We start from the raw sequence: 18,620 nt of genomic DNA, 5'->3' as shown, positions 1-18,620 counted from the left end.
ACATAGATTTCATGTTTTTCCCCTCATTTACCTTATTAAAGATTTTGTGTGTTTATTATTCTTCTACTTTCACTTACTTTGCTCTGCAAAAGTTCCTAAAAGCCTTCCTATGGTTATCTAAATTCTTTATGATTGGCTTTTTTCTAAGAGCCACAGTGGGCCATAGTAAATAGCAAGATAGGTCTTGAGACCAGGAAGGTCCATTTTTAAGTTTTCTTCTCATGATGGCAATCATTCAATGCTCTAGGAAAGCAAACCTATAAGTTGCAGAATTTCATTTTGTGCAGTGTTATAAAGTCCTTCCTACATGAGGAACCAAAATTTTTATGGTCTTCTCATTAAGTACATCATCACTAGTGTAGGTAGAGTTGTGATCAAATGACTTTATATTACTATAGATGTTTTATTGAAAATTTGTTAAATAATTGGATCATTGTTTGAGACACAGGCATCCAGGCCTAAGAGAATGTCTATAGTCATGGAGAGAGGCTTAGTTTCTTTGTGAAGAGCATCTTCAAGGCTCCTTTCATATCATTATTTCTTAGGCTGTAGATGAAAGGGTTCAGCATGGGAGTGACCACAGTGTACATCACAGCTGATGCTGTGTCCTTTTGGGCTGTATGGGTGGATGTGGGGTTGAAGTATACTCCAATGACTGTTCCATAAAAGAGACAGACAACAGCAATGTGGGACCCACAAGTATTAAAAGCTTTCTGTTTCCTGTGAGCAGATTGTATCTTCAGGACAGCCACAAAAATACGCATGTAAGAGATAAGGATTCCAATAAAGGGCATTATAGCTGTCAGTCCTCCTACTGTATAGATCATTAAGTCATTAAGGTAGGTATCTGAACAGGCCAATCTTATCACCACACTGAGATCACAGAAGAAATGAGGGATTACATTGTGACCACAAAATGAAAGTCGGGTCAGGGAGAGTGTTTGAATCAGGGCATTAACGCAGGCCCAAAACCAGCACACTGCTACTAGATGGACACAGACTTTTGGAGTCATAATCATAGAATAATGCAATGGGGCACAGATAGCCACATAACGGTCATAGGCCATGGAGGCCAGGATGATGCTATCTAATCCGCCAAACCAGCTGAAGAAGAACACTTGGGTCAGGCACTTGTTGTAAGAAATTGCTTTATTTCCAGATATATGGTTAGCCAACATCTTGGGGACTGTGCTGCATGTGAAAAAGATGTCAACGAGGGACAAATTACTTAGGAAGAAGTACATGGGGGTATGAAGTCGGGAGTCAGTTTTAATGGCAAGAATGATGAGCGTGTTCCATAGCACTGTGATCAGGTACATAATCAGAAACAGGAAAAACAGAAGCCTCTCCTGTTTAGGCTGGTTTGAAAGACCCAAGAGGATGAACTCGGAGATGCTTGATTGATTTCCTCCTTCCATGGATCTGTTGGAAAGCTCATGGGGAAAGGATGAGACAAAAGTGGTTCATGTAAAGTTGGTTTGAACATTTTTGCATGATTAAAATAAATTTAGATAGAATGGAAGAGAAATGGGAATGAGGGATATTTTTGCATTAAAGAAAATGTCACTGCTAGTATTCTGAGATCAAAATATATAGGGAATTGAAAAGACATGTATAACATAAGGGACATTCCCAAATAAACAAGGGATCAAAGGATGGAAGCATGTTTTTTCTAAAGTAGAATTGTTGTGGCGCCTAGGTGGCGCGGTGGATAAAGCACCGGCCCTGGAGTCAGGAGTACCTGAGTTCAAATCTGGCCTCAAACAATAATTACCTAGCTGTGTGGCCTTGTGCAAGCCACTTAACCCCAATTGCCTTGAAAAAAAAACACTAAAAGAATAAAAAAAGAAGAATTGTTAATAATTAATGACTTCAGGAAAATATGTTCCAAATCATTGATAATATTTTGCAGTTTTGCTAATAGTCTGAAAATTTGGAAATATGCGAAGGATACAAATGCTGAATGTTGAAAAAAACTTTGGGAAAATTACCATGGCACTTCCCTGTTATTCCTGCAAAAGAATCCAAACATAGTTGTTTAGATTTTGAGGGAGAAAGGGGGAAGAGAATAAGCATTTATTAAGAATTTACTAATGTGTACTGTTCTATGTACTTTAAAATCTCATTTAATTTCACTTTGAAAAGTTATACTTTATTTAAAACTGACAAAATAGATAAAGAATGATGGATATTTAGCACTATATTTAGTCAATATACTTATGAGAAGACATCTAAGAACCAGAAAAGCAAATATGGTACATTCGATTATCATCTCTATACAAATGATTCTCAGAACTATTTATCTACTTCTAACTTCTTCCTTCTAGACTCGTACGTATTCCAAGTACGTATTGAAAAACCTCAAAAATGTCCCAAACCAAATTTTCTATATTTCCCCTAAAAACTAGCTTTCTTACCAACTTCCCTAATGCTGTTGAAGATACCATCTTCCCAGGCTTCTAAGCAAGGTTGTCATGTTCTATTTTTCTTTCACTGCCCCACCACCATATCCCATCTGTTGATAAGCCCTATTGATTTTACCTTCATAATATCTCTTTTATACACCTCCCTTTGTCCTCTGACCCTTCTACCACCAGGTGATATTGAAAACCTGTGCTTGTTGGTTTCCTTGCCTTGCACTTCTTCTCAATCTAGTACATATTTACTCAACTGTCAATTGATTTTCCTAAATTCCACATTACCGCTTATTAATAAACTCAAGTGTCTTCCAATCACCTCTGGCAGAAATTAGAAATAATTTGTTTGATATTCATACTCTTTCACAGTCTAATCCTCTTTCAAAATTCTAGTCTTTTCATACCACATATACCCTGTGATCCAGTGACACCAGCCATCTTGCTGTTCCTCACACAAGCAACTCCAATTCCAAATATCAACTTCCATGGGTTGCCATTCCATTCTCTCCCCCTTTATTTCTAGCTCTGGCTTCCTTTGTTCCTTAAAGTCTTAGTTAAAATTGTATCTTTACATTAAACTGCTTCTTATCTCTCTTAATGTATTGCCTTCCCTCTAAAATTTATCCTTCATTCATATATAATTTATACATAGTTGTTTTTTGTAGTCTTCTGATTGAATTATGAGTTCCTTGAGAGCAAAAATTGTTTTCTTAAAAAATAATCTTTCTTTGTGTTCTTAGCACTCAGCACAGGGCCTGATGAATAGCCAAGGTTTATAGATTGAGTAAATATCATTTTGTTGAGGACCATTGGAGAGAAAAAGGGAAACAATACTCTTTCAGTAGCACTCTACAGACTACGTACCAAGAGGGAATAAATAGATTAAGGATTTGGAAATCTGATCACAAAGCTGGTGGAGAGATTTGCAAAGGTAATAATTACCTACATATGTGGGTGCTCTTTCTCTACCCAGAGCACAGCAGTTAATACCTTTTTTTCCTGATTTTCTATAATAGTAATTTTGTTTTCTATAATGTTTGTGATTCTGGCAGAGGGGAGTGTGATTATGAACCTAATTATAGTCAACATGGAAAAAATGGATTTTGATGTAGAAAATATGGGAATCTTAAAAGGATGTGACTACATCTTAAAATTTTTGAGAAAGGAGAGGCAAGCTAAGCACGATTGGATGCATATTCTAGATTCTGAGGAAGGAAATTTCGAAGGGTTCAGAAAGAAGATAGTTTGTGTCTTATGGCTTAATATGTTACAGGGTTTGAGGACAGAGAATCTTTCAAGAAAAAAAATTTAAAACACAAACAATTGTGATGAGAAAGAGATGAAATAATTCTCTAAAGAAACTAAAAAAAAGGAAAAAGGAACATATTAACTACCAAATATTTTGGAAATATCCTTTAAGAAGATGAAAGCAAGGGCAAGTAATGGTAGATGATTATAAATGTATGACCTAGTACCATGAAAATATTTTATCAAGTGTCCTAGACATTGGTATGATTTAAGTGTGGTAGTAACATTCAATAATGAATTGTTGTTCAGTTGTTTATAGTTGTTTCTAGCTCAGTGATCCCTATGAACATTTGGTGTAGAAATGAATATACACAGAAAAATTTTGCTCCATTTATAAATTGAGATAATATCATCTATCTCATCATTTTGTTGCAAGGATTAAAGGAGGTAACATATGTAAAATTATTTGTAAGCCATAACTGTAATATAAATACTAATTATTACATTATTTAACTTAGCTGACTTGTTTATTAAATTGAAGAATCTGGATTTAAATTATTTTGAGATGAAATGAATGAAAACTTTTTATTCCTAGATGTAAAGATTAGGGTCATCTGTGATCCTTCTTTTGCTGTACTCTTCTGTATCTCCTTCTAGAAATTAGATTTGTGATAGGGATATTATTTTTCTAGGAGTGCAGAGTACTCCTTTGTAGTCCAGAAATGCATAGATATGTCTCTAAATCTGACTCATGTTCATGAAAACAGTACTCTCCCTTGTGAATTTCTGGTGGAGGTTGACTATTCAGAACAGTAAACAAGTAAAACTGAACTTGAGAGAAAAAATTCTATTAAGAGAATTATGTACATACCAGAAGTTGGAGAAACTGTCTTAGAGTCTTAAAATGAGCAGATTCACTAGGAAGGATTGATATTAGTTTACTGAACTCAAGAAATGTGACTGACCACTGGCATAGACAGAAGAAGTAAATAATATCCTTTGTTCTTCTGAGTGGCAATTTTATTTTAATGTGTTTTAAAACACTTTTCTTCACAGGACAGCTAACTCCTATATTATTGAAATGCTCCCCCCTCTCCCCAGTCCCTTTTACCATTCTAAATCTAAACTGAATCAATAGTTAAATCAGCACAGACTTGATCTATTGCTTTCCAAACACAGATCTTTGGTTGGTCCCATTCCCCCTCATGTCCTATTGTCTTCAGTCTAACACTTTGGGAGTTCCAAAGAAACCTGAGGCAAATACTTTTGTGTCCCAATCAGTAATCAGTAAAAAACCATAAGTTTTAATGAAATAAGTGATTGTGTCTAGAAGAGTCTAATGAATCTTTAATTCAGATTGATTAACAAAATTGGGAATTGGTACAATTAGGGGTCAACCTAAGCTGCACAGTGCTAGAATATTAAGAACTCAAGGCTAAGTATGTTTTTGTTAATTTTTTTAGACACATCAGTAAGACTAACTAAATTTTAGACTGCCAAGTCCTCATTTGGAATGATCAGAATCCTGCTTACTCAGTAAATTTGCTCTGAAGTTACAAACTTAAAGGCAAAATAAAACTCAATACCTTTGATAACAATAAGATATATTTAATTACAAAAATTATTTTTATGGTTCCTTTGAGGATTACAGTGAATTCACAAAATTCACATTTTATTGTTTTCACATTGAAAACAGTGAATATTAACAATCTTTATAACTGTACATATGCATATTTAATCAAAAAGCAGTTTTGGGAACTAATTTTCATGGTAGGAAGAGTACATAAATTAGTACTATTCCAAGAAAGCTGCTTGTTCAACAGTCTTACAGTTTTGATGTATAATTTATTTAAAATGGGGGGGGGGGGCTGGGGTTACTTATTTATTTTATTTTTTTGGTTTTTGCGAGGCATCGTGGCATTAAAAGAGACTTGCCCCAGGTCACACAGTTAGATAATTATTGTGTCTGAGGTTGGATTTGAACTCAGGTCCTCTTGATTCCAGGGCTGTTGTTCTATCCACTGCAACATTCAACTGCCCCTGTAGAAGTTCTTAACAAACATTTTAATCAGACAGAATAGGGAAGTTCTATACCAATGTTTGAAATATTGGGCAATGAGGAAAAACATTTAACTATGTTTAAATAAAAACTTAAGGTTTATAGGTAAAAGTGTGCATGTGGGTATTTTTTTTGTTTTTAAGATTTTGGAAGCTTTGAAGTTGGAATTTTGGAATTCTGGAAGCTTCAATAGTTGTATAACTGTTATACAGCTATCAAGTTTGTTCAGTCTACAGTAACATAAATTGTGTTTGGTTTCTTTTAGCAAGTGCTGTTAAAATCTAATTCTTCATATTGAATTTTTTCATCATAGGATAATGCTAATGAATTACCCACTGTATATTTGAAAACATATCAGAAGGCTTAACCTTTGTGACCCTACCATTGAATTAAAGTATAAAAAATGAAATGAGACTACCCTCCTGAAATTGTTGAATGTGAGAAGTTTTTCTATAGAAGAAATGGTTGATGGTAAGTCAAATGAATTAAGGGAAATTTGCCAGTTTTAGTCCAAAGATGTATAGCTAATGATATTTCACTGGTTCTTTTGGATGTCTTCCTTTATTGAATATTTGAATATTCTAACTGAATATTGAAAATTCTAAAATTTTAGTGGTGACTGAGAAAAGAATTAATATTTACTTTAATCACTTCTTAGCATCTCTAATCCTTTATCTTGATCCTTCCCTAACACACAAAGAATTTACCTCTTTCCAATGTATTCCCTAAAAGAACTTTGGAAAACATCTCTACTTGAATTTATTTTTACTTTTGGTCTGTCAGTATATTACATGACTTTGTTATTATATGTAATGATTTTAGCACCAATAATTAAGAAATTATTGATCATTTCAATTTTTCAATTATCTGCTTTCAAAAAGCATGCAAGTCTAGCCAAACAGATATGTTGGTGGCAATTCTTTGAGATATTTGAGCATTTTTCCCACCGTTCAGAAAAGTTTTATTCTGTGGTCACTAGATCTTAATACTGTTAGGATTTTGGAATCAATTCCTTTCTCATTTAAGGATCACATAACATTTCAGTTGCACTCCAAAATACTTAAGCAATGCTTAAAGCTAAGTTGTCTATATCCTGAATATTTCATTTCTATGAAAACCATGTTCTCTTGAAGGGTAACAAAAGAATACTTACGTTGTCGTTACTTTCATGGAAACAGGAACTTTCCATTATAAGTCTTTGATTAGATACTGGAGCACTATGGATTCTCATTAGATTATTTATAAAAGAAATGCCACTCAGTCTGTGTCATTGTGGCTTAAAATAGCTATTCATGTATTTGAGAAAAATATATTTTTAATTTTTTTATTGGATTTTACTAGATAAAATATTTTGCCTATTTTTGTATGAACTAAGAAAAAGATTAGATGGGGAAAGTAATCTACATATCTATAAATTATGATAGAAGAAAAAATAAAAGAAAATCAATGTATGATAAAGGTAAAGGAAAAATTCTGTGATCATATTCTGATATTCTATATTCACTCATTGTTTTTACTATCAATTTTCTAAGAGTTTATAATGCATTCACCATATTACTTGGTGAGTTTTTTCCCTTGAAATGAATGGCAAGTGCCCTCTGCAGATTCACCTACTTGGGTGTTTGGTCAGAAGTTTCTGTTCTGTTCCTAATAGATCCAACTTTGATGTCTTCCAGGTTTTCTATAGATCAGTCAGGGAACTAGCCAAACCCATGAGCTCTTCCAGGAGAAGGATGGCTTAGGGCTTTGACTGAGGTGGTGTGCATTAAAGCGAGAGTCTGGTCTGCTTACTATGAAGTATGAGTGGGTGCCACTGTAGGTGCTTTTACACAGAGTCCTTGGACCCAAGGCTTCAATTCCCTGAGGTCCTTGTTAGAGACCATTTGTCCACTTTCCACTCTAGCCTCTTTGGGTTCAGCCTCCTGTGGGGAAAAAGTTGACTGAGGTTGTCCAATTTATTTTCAAAGTACCTCTGTGTTAGGAATGCTAAAAATTCCCGGTATTTCTAGTTCTCCTCCAGGGAAGGAAACTTTGATCTTGGAGCTCTGGACAGCAGCACTGAAATGGATTTTAGCATGAAGTCACAGGATGGCAGAGCTGAGAGGGAACTTCTGACACAGAATATGCATGACCTTTGTGTCAGAGCCTCTTTTGGGTCACCAGAGTACTGACTACAGATTTAGAGTTGGAGGAGAATTCAGAGACCATCTATCTAGTGTAAACTTCTCATGTCGGGAGTGAGGAAACTGGATTTTTGGGCAATTGGCCAAGGTTGAATAGGTATCAGAAATCATTTATAATCATATTCTCAGAATTCAGGATCACCAAGTTTCCCTTAAAATACACTGTCTACCCATGTCATGTTCATGGTCTTGTGGGTGTAAGAGGATTTTGCCCATGTAGTTTATATAAGTCCACATGAGTCTATCTAGATGTAGCTCACAGGGAAGCAAGAACAGACTCCTCCAATATTTTCTCTATTCTTTATTCTCCAAAGGAGACTGATTCCTGCTAGGAGGTAAACTAGGAGGTTGAAGTTAGAGGATGTCCACTCTACTCTCCTCAGAAAATCATGTTTATAAAATTCCTTCAATACTGTTAGTTTCTGGAAACTAACTTTTAGGTTCAAGAAATACATTTAAAATATAAACATACATGAAGCAAAAAGATTAAGAGTTCGATAAAAATTTATTATGCAGGCAGCTAGGTGGCGCAGTGAGTAGAGCACCCGGCCTGGAGTCAGGAGTACCTGAGTTCAAATCCAGTCTCAGACACTTAATAATTACCTAGCTGTGTGGCCTTGGGCAAGCCACTTTAACCCCATTGCCTTGCAAGAAAAAAAAAATTAATATGCACTAGGTGAATCTAAAAGGATAAGTGGTTCAATTAGACAACAAAGAATCATTGAACATAAAATGGATAAACAAGGAAACCAAATGATCATGAAAGCAATCATAGTATTCCAGTAAGGCTGAGGGAAAGAGTTTATCAACTAGGTGGACCCAGTATTCCCCCCCTACAAGTCTTTTGGGGAAAAGATCAAGACTGTTTTTTTGTATTGTTCAGTGTGAGAAGGAGGCTTTGATATCCAGCCCCAGAGTAAATTGCTATCAAAGAGGAGAAAATCAGAAAGTGAATAAAAGTAGAAAACAGGAAAAAGATTGAAATTACTAAAGAAAACTCAATTAAAAATCTCAAATATAAGTAGATAAGCCAACATGGAAGAGAGTAATAATAAAAAGAGAATTTGGCTTCTTGATGAAGTAAAAGAATCTGTGAATAAATATTGTAAGATAAAGAAAAATGCATCAATAGCTATGAGGCAGAAGAACCTAGATAATCCCATGAGAATAAGAGACAACAGCAAGACATTCCTAAATAACTTAAAGAAGAAATGTTATTTATGAAAGTAGAATTTATGGCATGAAAAGCAAAAATAATAGGGATAATAGAAAAACTTGAATCCTTGGTGGCAAGGGAAGAAACAAAGGAGAGAATAATTTATTGGGATTGCAAATACATGGAAATGAAAAACAATCTTGAAGGAGTGAAACAAAAAACAAAAATGTGATCTCCATTCAAGTAAAATACTGATTATGAAGACAGGATAAGTAGAGACAACATAAGTATTGTAGGTTGCTCAGAAGTACAAGATAAATAAAAAAATTTGAACATGATAATGCAAGAAATAATACTAGAAAATTGTCCAAAATTTCTGGATGTAGAAAACAAAGGACTGATTGCAAGAATCCACAGGACTGATTGCAAGAATCCACAGATCACCTCCTTTATTAAATTTGCTAATTGTTTCAAGTGGATTTTCATTGATTTTCTGGAATTCTCAAACAACAGAGTCATATCACCTGCAAAGAGTGTTTTGTTTCTTTGTTTTCCATTGTAATTCCTTCAATTACTTTTACTTCTCTTATTGCTAAAGCAAACATTGTCAATGCAATATTTTTATATTTAATATTTATTTATTCTCATTTTGTACAAATAACTTTTTATACATTAATAAAATATTCTTGTTTAAGTGTAAACAAAATACCCCTCCCCCCAAAATATATAGACTCACTTGAGTGATAAAGTAAAGGGGAGGAAAAAAATTGAAATTAAAAAAAAAATAGTAATAATTGTAGGTATGTCCAGGTGGCGCAATGGACGGAACACCAGCCCTGGAGCCAGGAGCACCCAAGCCCATATCCTGCCCCGTACACCCAACAATCAGCAAGCCGTGTGACATGCAAGCCACCCCAAGCCCACTGTCCTCCAAAAAAACCAAAAAAGAAAAAAAAAGACTTAAAAAAATAGTAATAATAGTAGGGGGTGGCTGGGTGGCAGATAGAGCATTGACCCTTGAGCCAGGAGCACCTGGGTCCAAATCAAGCCTCAGACACCCAACAATCACCCTGCTATGGGGCCCCAGGCAGGCCACCTAGCTGCATTTGCCCTGCACACACCCCAAATAATAATAATAATAATAATAATAATAATAATAATAATAATAATAATGATAATGATAACAAATGTGCTTCAGTCTTTGTTCCAACACCAACTACTCTGTCTTGGGTGGATCACATTCTTTATGATAAGTCCATTGCAAAAGTTACTTCCATATTTTTTGCACTGTTGCCATTGCTGACCACAACTCCCTCCTTTAGTATTTCTCCACTACCATGTACTATATTTTCTCTCTCCTTTCACTCTTACTCTGCTGTAGGGTAGCTAAGTGGTGCAGCAGACAGATACCTGGTCCTGGGGCCAAAAGGCACCAAGCCCTCCTACCACCCCTATACTACCCCTTAGGCCCAGCATCCACCTGACCCTATGGTCCCGGACAGGCCATCCAATCCCAGCCCCTTGCAAGAAGTAAAAAAGAAAATGTGTTATATCTGACCACTCTCCCCCATGGTCCATCCTTGTTGGGAGTCAGGGTCTCTAAGCTGTTTGACACAGTTGTGGCAAGAAGACTCAGGGCAGTCACACTTCCTGATGGAACAACATTTCCTTCTTCAATATGTATAGGGATTCCATGTATACCCATATTTATAGGTCTATTATTGATTGCAAAACTTACTCATCCTAATAGTGGAATGACTATAAAGGAAGGATTTCAGAGAAATTCCTTGAATAAAACAGATTGTGAACTCTGTCCAAATTTAACAGGACTGCCTCTCCCTGAGACATACAAAAGGCTTCAGCATTATGAAATCTTTGGAAGACACAGCACTGGGAGTTCCAGGGAGATGTCAGAATATATACAGGGAAACCAGATACAAGATGGGTCAGATAGAATTCCAGGGAAATTAACAGTTTTGCCCCCCTTATCATACACAGGAATATATGATAAAGATGGTGAGAGAATAGTTAGTATAGGTAACCAATATGTGAACTCTAACAGCCTTAGTTTATTGGGAAAGAATAAAAAGTCATAGAAAGTGTAGCATCTACCAGCAAGGGCTGAAAGGAAAATTAGTTATTGAAGGAGTCAATGGACAGGTGGACAAACATAACTATCCTCACTATAGGTTGTCAAGGGAGCATATCGAAAACATTACATATGTGGTACAAGAACAGAGAAGCATTCCATTAAGCAAATTATATCAAAGATTATTCTAAGGCAAGTTCTGTTTAATTAATAACTTTACTATGCAGCAACAAACTAGGCAACAGGCAGGTTGAGGTCATCATGGTCTGAGCAGGGACAAGAAAATTAATTACATGATTGATAATTGATAATCACACTTGTAACCACTACATGATCAAATTTGTAACCATATGAACTATATTATTAATGATGAAAATTGTATACTTTTGTAACCAAGGAAATGATTTTAGTTTTCTTGTTTCATATGATTTTGAGACTATAAAAATAAATCTAAGCAGCTGACAGTCAACCTGCTCCTGCCTTTACCCACTTGTTGACTCAACTCATTTCGCCGACTCTATCCCTCCTGTCAAGTTCCAAGGACCCTGTGGAGGCTGGACCCCCGCACATCCTCTCCCCCTTCACTCACATCACCCCCCTTCCCCCTGTCCCCCCTTCTTACTCCAGATGCCTATACCCCATTGAGTATATGTGCTGTTTCCTCTCCTAGCCACCTCTGATGAGAGCGAAGATTCCCTCATTCCCCCTTGCCTTCCCCCCCTTCCATATCATTGCAGTAGCTCATTGTAATAAAGAAAAATCTTATTATATGAAATATCTTGGCCTATTCCCCCTCTCCTTTTTCTTTCTCCCATTACATTTCCCTTTTTTTTTCTATTGACTCCATTTTTACACCATATTTCATCTTCGAATTCAGCTTTCTCCTGTGCTTCAACTATAAAAGCGCCCTCTACCTGCTCTATTAACTGAGAAAGTTCATATGAGTATTATCAGTGTCATTTTTCTATGCAGGAATACATGCAGTTCATCATCATTAAGTCCCTCATATTTTCCCCTTCTCCTCCAATCTCTATGCTTCACCAGAGTACTGCATCTGAAGATCAATCCTTCTGTTCAACTCTGGCCATTCCAACAGGAACATTTGAAATTCCCCTGGTTCACTGAAAGTCCATCTTTTTCCCTGAAGAGGACATCCATTTTTGCTGGGTAGTTGATTCTAAGCTCTTTTGCCTTTCGGTATATTATATTCTAAGCCCTGTGAGCTTCCAGTGTCGTTGCTGCTAAGTCCTGTGTACTGCAGCTCCACACTATTTGAATTGTCTCCTTTTGGCTGCTTGTAATATTTTCTCTTTGACTTGGGAGTTCTGGAATTTGGCTATAATATTTCTTTGGGTTGGTTTTTTGGGATCTCTTTCTCGGGGGGCGGGGATCGGTGGATTCTCTCTATTTCTATTTTGCCCTCTGCTTCTAGAATATCAGGGCAATTTTCCTGTAGTAATTCTTTGAAAATGATGTCAAGGCTCTTTTCCTGATCATGACTTTCTTGTATTCCAATAATTTTTAAATTCATCAGTCTCCCTGAGTTATATTCTTCGTCTGAAGGAATTGTTTTCCTCAGAGAGTTTTCTTATCTTTTTCCATCTGGCCAATTTTGCTTTTTTAAATCATTCTTCTCCTCAATAACTTTTTGAACTGTTTTATCTATTTGCCCTAAGCTGGTTTTTAGCATACTATTTTCTTCAGCATTTTTTTTTTTTTTGGATTTTCTTGACTAGGCTGCTGACTTCATTTTCATGTTTTTCCTGCATCTCTCTCCTTCCTTTTCCAAGTTTTTCTTCTAACTCCCTCATTTGATTTTCAAAGTCTTTTTTGAGCTCTGTCATAGCCTGAGCCCAATTTCTATTTTTCTTGGAATCTTTAGATGCAGAAGCTTGTGCTTCCTCATCTTCAGACTGAGTATATTGATCCTTCTTGGGTTCATAGATAATGTATTTATCAATGGTGTTTGTCTTGTTTCTCTGCTTGCTCATTTTCCCAGCCTGAGCCTGTTTTTTTGGGTTGCTTCCTGAGCTTTTGGGACACTCCCACAATGGTCTCTGTGTGTGAGGCTCTGTCCTCCTTCCTGGTCTGTGAATGACTACAAGCTCCCCCCCTCTGCCATGGGGCTCTGGTGGGGGGTGGCCCTGCTGTTCTAGACTGCAATCAGGATCTGAATGTGGTCAGAGCCCCAGAGTCCTGTTCCAGGGGAAGAGCTCGCCAGTCTCTCTCTCTTCACTCCCCTCCCTAGGTTCAATGGGATCACGCCCTGGGGTCTCCTGCTTACCGGATCTGCCTATTTCTGTTTCCTGGGGGGTGGGGTGAGGGGAAGGAAGTAAGATTGGGGGAAAATTGTAAAACTCAAATAAAATCTTTATTAAAAAAAATAAAAAAACTACCAATGTGTTGAACTGATGATTAGTACATAAAAAATACAAGCTATTACAATGACATGACAAAATGGTTGTCCAAAATCACCATAATGGTGTTAGCACAGCTTTGCTAGAGTACCATGCTGCTTTGTTGGTATTGGAAGGAAATTGTATTCATAAGACAACCAGATATCACCAATAGTCCTGGTTACAGTTAAATGAGGCCAAAAAGTGATAGAATTCTAGAAAAGGCAATGAGAAGAATGTCTTTGCACAATTCTCCCATCACTATATCAAACATAATGTGAAAGCCATGATATCATATATGTGATGACATAGTTTTCTTTGATTTTGAAGGATGACATCATCATTATCATCAAATCTGACATGAATATTTCCACTGTTCATTTATGACATTAATATTAATGTTGAAATCATGTACTAATTTTGACCCACTTTTGGTATAAATAGTATGAAAGGTTGATATATGCCTAGTTTTTGCCAAACTACTTTTCAATTTCCCAGTAATTTTTGGTAGATTTTGAGTTTCTTGTTCCCAAAGATTGGATCTTTGAATTTTTCTTGCTGAGCGTTGTATACCTAATTGATTCCATTCCTCCACCATTTTATTTTATTTTTTTATTTTTATTTTTTATTATTTTAGGTTTTTGCAAGGCAAATGAGGTTAAGTAGCTTGCCCAAGGCCACACAGCTAGGTAATTATTAAGTGTGTGAAACTGGATTTGAACCCAGGTACTCCTGACTCCAGGGCCAGTGTTTTATCCGCTGTGCCACCTAGCCACCCTTCACCATTTTATTTCTTAACCAGTAACAGAATAAATTAATGGTTAACCCTGCATATATTTTGAAATTTAATTCTTCTAGGCTACCATTTCTCACATTTCTTTCTTGATTCCTTTGATATTTATGATCTTTCCTTTTTGAAGGTGAATTTTGTTATTTTTTACTATATCTATAAAATTACTCTTTGGAGTTTGATATGGCTGTGAAAGAGCTAATTAATTTAAATACAATTAACATTTTTATTATGTTAGCTTAGCTTATCCATGAGAATTCTCCAGTTGTGTAAAGAACTATCTTTACTATTTCTCCAATTGTTTAGAAATATCTTCATTTGTGTGGTATGTATTTTGTAATTGTATTCACATGATTTCTTGACAGGTGCATTCCCAGTATTTTATATAGAACCTCTGTATCTCTTTCTGCTTTGTTTTGTTGGAAATATAAAGAAATGATGATAACTTATGAGGGTTTATAGTATATCCTGAAATTTTTTAAAATTTGTTAATTGTTTTAACTGATAATCAAATGATTTTTAGTTGCATCTCTCAGGATTTCTCATTATACCATCATATTGTCTACAATGGTGATAATTTTGTATCCTTGTTACTTATTTCTATTTGTTTAATTTTTTTTTAATTTCTTTTTTTAGGGTTTTTTTTTTCAAGGCTATGGGGTTGTGGCTTGTCCAAGGCCATACAGCTAGTTAATTATTAAGTATCTGAGGCTGGAACTCAGGTACTCCTGACTCCAGGGCTGGTGCTCTATCCACTGTGCCACCTAGCTACCTTTTTTTTCATTTCTTGTTGCTATAATTAGCATTTGTAATACAATATTGAATATAGTTATCACAATGAAACTTCTTGGGAAGATTTCTGGTTTTACCTACTTTACAGAAATGTTTGTTCTTGGTTTTAGAAATTTACTATTTGTTTTAAAAAAGGATCCAATTATTACTATGCTTCTTAATGTCTTAAATTGTAATGAGTACTGTATTTTGTCTAACACTTTTTTTTGCATCTTGCTGATAGAATGATATGATTTTTGTTGTTCTTCTAACTAATATGGTTAATTATATGCACCTTTTTCCTAATATTAAACCATCCCTTCATTCCTGGTATAAATTCCACCTAAGCATAGTGCATGAGCTTAACTTTCAGTCAAGATAACACCATCAAACAAATTGCTGTAAATTTTTATCCTTAATTTAAGAATTTAAGGTTATATCTATAATTTGTAGCTCCTTTACACATGCGCAGGAACACAACTTTATGTCATGTTTTAAGCCACTCCTTCAACCTTCTCTGATGCTATCCTGACCCCATCCCTAACTCTTTCCAGTTCTCCCCTTAACTGCATGTAATCCCTCCCTCAAGGTTTTCTTTCTTTCTTTCTTTCTTTCTTTCTTTCTTTCTTTCTTTCTTTCTTTCTTTCTTTCTTTCTTTCTTTCTTTTTTTGCAAGGCAAATGGAGTTAAGTGACTTGCCCAAGGCTACACAGCTAGGTAATTATTAAGTGTCTGAGACTGGATTTGAACTCAGGTACACCTGACTCCAGGGCTGGTGCTTTATCCACTATGCCATCTAGCCCTCCCCAGCTGCCCCCCTCAAGGTTTTATTGAAAAAATCCCATCTTTCATTCTTCAAGCTACTAGATCATGCTGATCTCAGCCCAGACACCCTCCCTTTCTCATTTTTCCTTCCTGTCTTTGATATTTTTAGCAGCACAGATTTTAAATGTTTCTTCTGTGATTAAACAATACTCTCTTCATAAAACTCACTTTTTTTTACCTTGCTGCCTTCCCAAAGAACTCTGTGAATTATCTTGTAATTCTTTGCCGAAACTTGTGAATTAAAATTTATAGGTTATTTTTTTTACCCTCGTGGGTCAGACAGCCTTGTGATTTATTCACTGATAAATGAATCACTAACCATCTTTGCAAGGTCCCTCCTGGAACAATTATTCTGGCTAAAATATGATGTCAACACTGTCTAATGCATTTCCAAATTATCTTATATAAAATTGTATATTTTATCACCTTTGTTTTTTTAAATTTTGGTATTTTTATACTAATCACATCTAAAATCTGTTACAGAGTTATCAGTTATGGAGCAATTATATTTAATCAAGAAATATTGATAATTATAATAATGTTCATATATAATGCTTACCATATGTCAGTCATCATGTTTTTATATTATTTGACCCTCAAAACAAGACTGGAGGAGAAGTTGGATACCATTATATTCTTCTTTGTAAGTCAGAAAACTAAGGTAATTAGAGATAAGATTGCTTGCTTAAGATCATATAGCTAATAAATTCCTGAAGTAGGAATCTTACTCAGTTTTCTCCGATATGTGAATTTCCCAGTTTTTTCTTTTGTTTCCTGCCAAATTTACTAAGGCAACACATTTCATTACATTATAATTTAGTTCCAGGACAATTCTTCACCAAATAAAATCTGAATATACAAACACACAATTAGTATCTCAGTTTTTCAGGACTAGTAGCCACATGCATTTTAAAATTTATAATCTACAGTTAACAATTAGTTCATTTTCCATATTTATTTTCCCCTAGTACATGTAAAAACAAATTTTAACATTCATTTTTAAAATTTTGAGTTCCAAATTCTCTCCTTTCTTCCCACTCCATTCCTCCTGAGAAAGAAAAATGACATTAAAAAAAGTTTGTTTTGGGGGCAGCTAGGTGGCACTATGGATAGAGCACTAGCTTCAGAGTCAGGAGGACCTGAGTTCAAATTTGACCTCAGACCCTTAATAATTACCTAGCTGTGTGACCTTGGGCAAGTCACTTAACCCCATTGCCTTGCAAAAAAACCCAGAAAAAGTTTGCTTCAATCTTCATTCGGACAATATCAACTCTGTCTCTGGGGTGGATAGTATTCTTTTTTTTTTTTTTTTCAGTACCAAGTCACTTTATTGGAATGTAAATGGTGGTCGTTTTTTGGTACAGATTATGAAAAAGTCATAACCAAAATATGCATGCACTGAAAGACAGTAGGAGTCTCGCTCACAGTTCCCAGGTGTGGGGAAAGCCAGGGGTGGCTTAGCTCTCGTGGTCACTGTCTCCAAGGGTGTGCTTGTCAAAAAGATATTCCTCCATGCCAGAATGGGGGGGGGGGGGCATCTTGCGCAGGTTGGTTACATGATCACCCAGTTGTTTGATGGACTTGACCTGTTCATCCAGGTAGTGGGTCTCGATGAAATCACATAAGTGGGGGATGTTCTTGTCAGTTGCCATCTTGTGCAGTTCCAGTAAAGACTGATTGATGTTTTTTTCCAAGTGCAGCGCACATTCCATTGCGTTCAGCCCGCTCTCCTAGTTGTCGCGGTCTGGTCTGGTTTCTTGATGTCCTGCAGGAAGATGCGGCCGCTTCTCCATCGTGCTCGTGCTCCTCGCGGGTGGGACTGGTGCAGGGAGTACTTGGCAAACTTCTTCAGGGCCACGTCGTCATGGTCGAAGTAGTACGACATGAACAGGTAGACGTAGGAGGCATAGAGCTCCAGGTTGATCTGGTGCTTGATGGCAGCCTCCGAGTCCTGGTGGTAGTTCTGGCGTACCTGAGGAGTGAGATGTGGCGATCACGGCGGCGGCGGCGTGGCTGAGTGGGCAGCTGTTGTTCAAATGGGAGGATGGCAGAAGTGTTGGGGAGTGGAGGTGAAGGTGGACAGGTGGCTAAGGTTGGGTCCAGCTGGGAATCAAACGGCGGTTCCGTTCAAGCACTGTTGAAGCAGGAAACCACAGTGACTCCCCTCCCTGCGCTTCTGGCGCCCGGTAGTATTCATTATCAAAAGACATTTAAATTTGTTTTGGGTAACAGTCTTTTTTTTTTTTTTTTTGGTTTATTTATTTTATATTATTACGATAACTTTGCTATGAGTTAACATAAACCCCCCCCCCCCCCCCCAAGTGAGAAATCTCAAGAATAGTGAGAGAGGAAAAAATGTACTTAAATCTGTGTTCAGACTCCAATGGCTCTGTCTTTGGGATGTATTGCCTTCTTTATCATGAGTCCACCAAAGAAGTTGGTTCAATATTTTTCCCACACTTGCTATTACTAGCTGTATTTCCCTCCATTCTATTCCTCCCCACTCTCATTTACTCAATTCTCTCTCTCCTTTGTCCCTGTTCAAAAGTGTGTTGTATCTGAGCATCCTCTCCCATGATCTTCCCTCTTCTATCATCTACTCTCCCCCCCCCACCCCATTCCCCCTTTTCCTTATCCCTTTCCTCTCATTTTTCTCTAGGGTAAGATAGATTTCTATACCCTATTAA

The 18,620-nt window shown here is 36.4% G+C and overlaps 2 protein-coding genes across 2 annotated transcripts; both read right to left on the bottom strand.

The window, feature by feature from the left end:
- Window positions 1-476: 476 nt before the first annotated feature.
- Window positions 477-1,418, bottom strand: LOC141499532 (olfactory receptor 1f45-like). Its single transcript, XM_074202215.1, has one exon. The coding sequence runs from the start codon at window positions 1,416-1,418 to the stop codon at window positions 477-479; it is 942 nt and encodes a 313-aa protein (XP_074058316.1).
- Window positions 1,419-17,390: 15,972 nt separating this feature from the next.
- On the bottom strand, window positions 17,391-18,130 carry LOC141499531 (ferritin heavy chain-like). Its single transcript, XM_074202214.1, is given in 3 exon segments — window positions 17,391-17,684; window positions 17,687-17,905; window positions 18,050-18,130. Coding segments are annotated over 3 exon segments (594 nt in total).
- Window positions 18,131-18,620: the final 490 nt, after the last annotated feature.

Source organism: Macrotis lagotis, chromosome X (genome assembly GCF_037893015.1).
Source record: "Macrotis lagotis isolate mMagLag1 chromosome X, bilby.v1.9.chrom.fasta, whole genome shotgun sequence".
Lineage (NCBI taxonomy): Eukaryota > Metazoa > Chordata > Mammalia > Peramelemorphia > Peramelidae > Macrotis > Macrotis lagotis.
The sequence above is the reverse complement of the archived record's forward strand: the minus strand, read 5'-3'. Positions and strand labels throughout refer to the sequence as shown.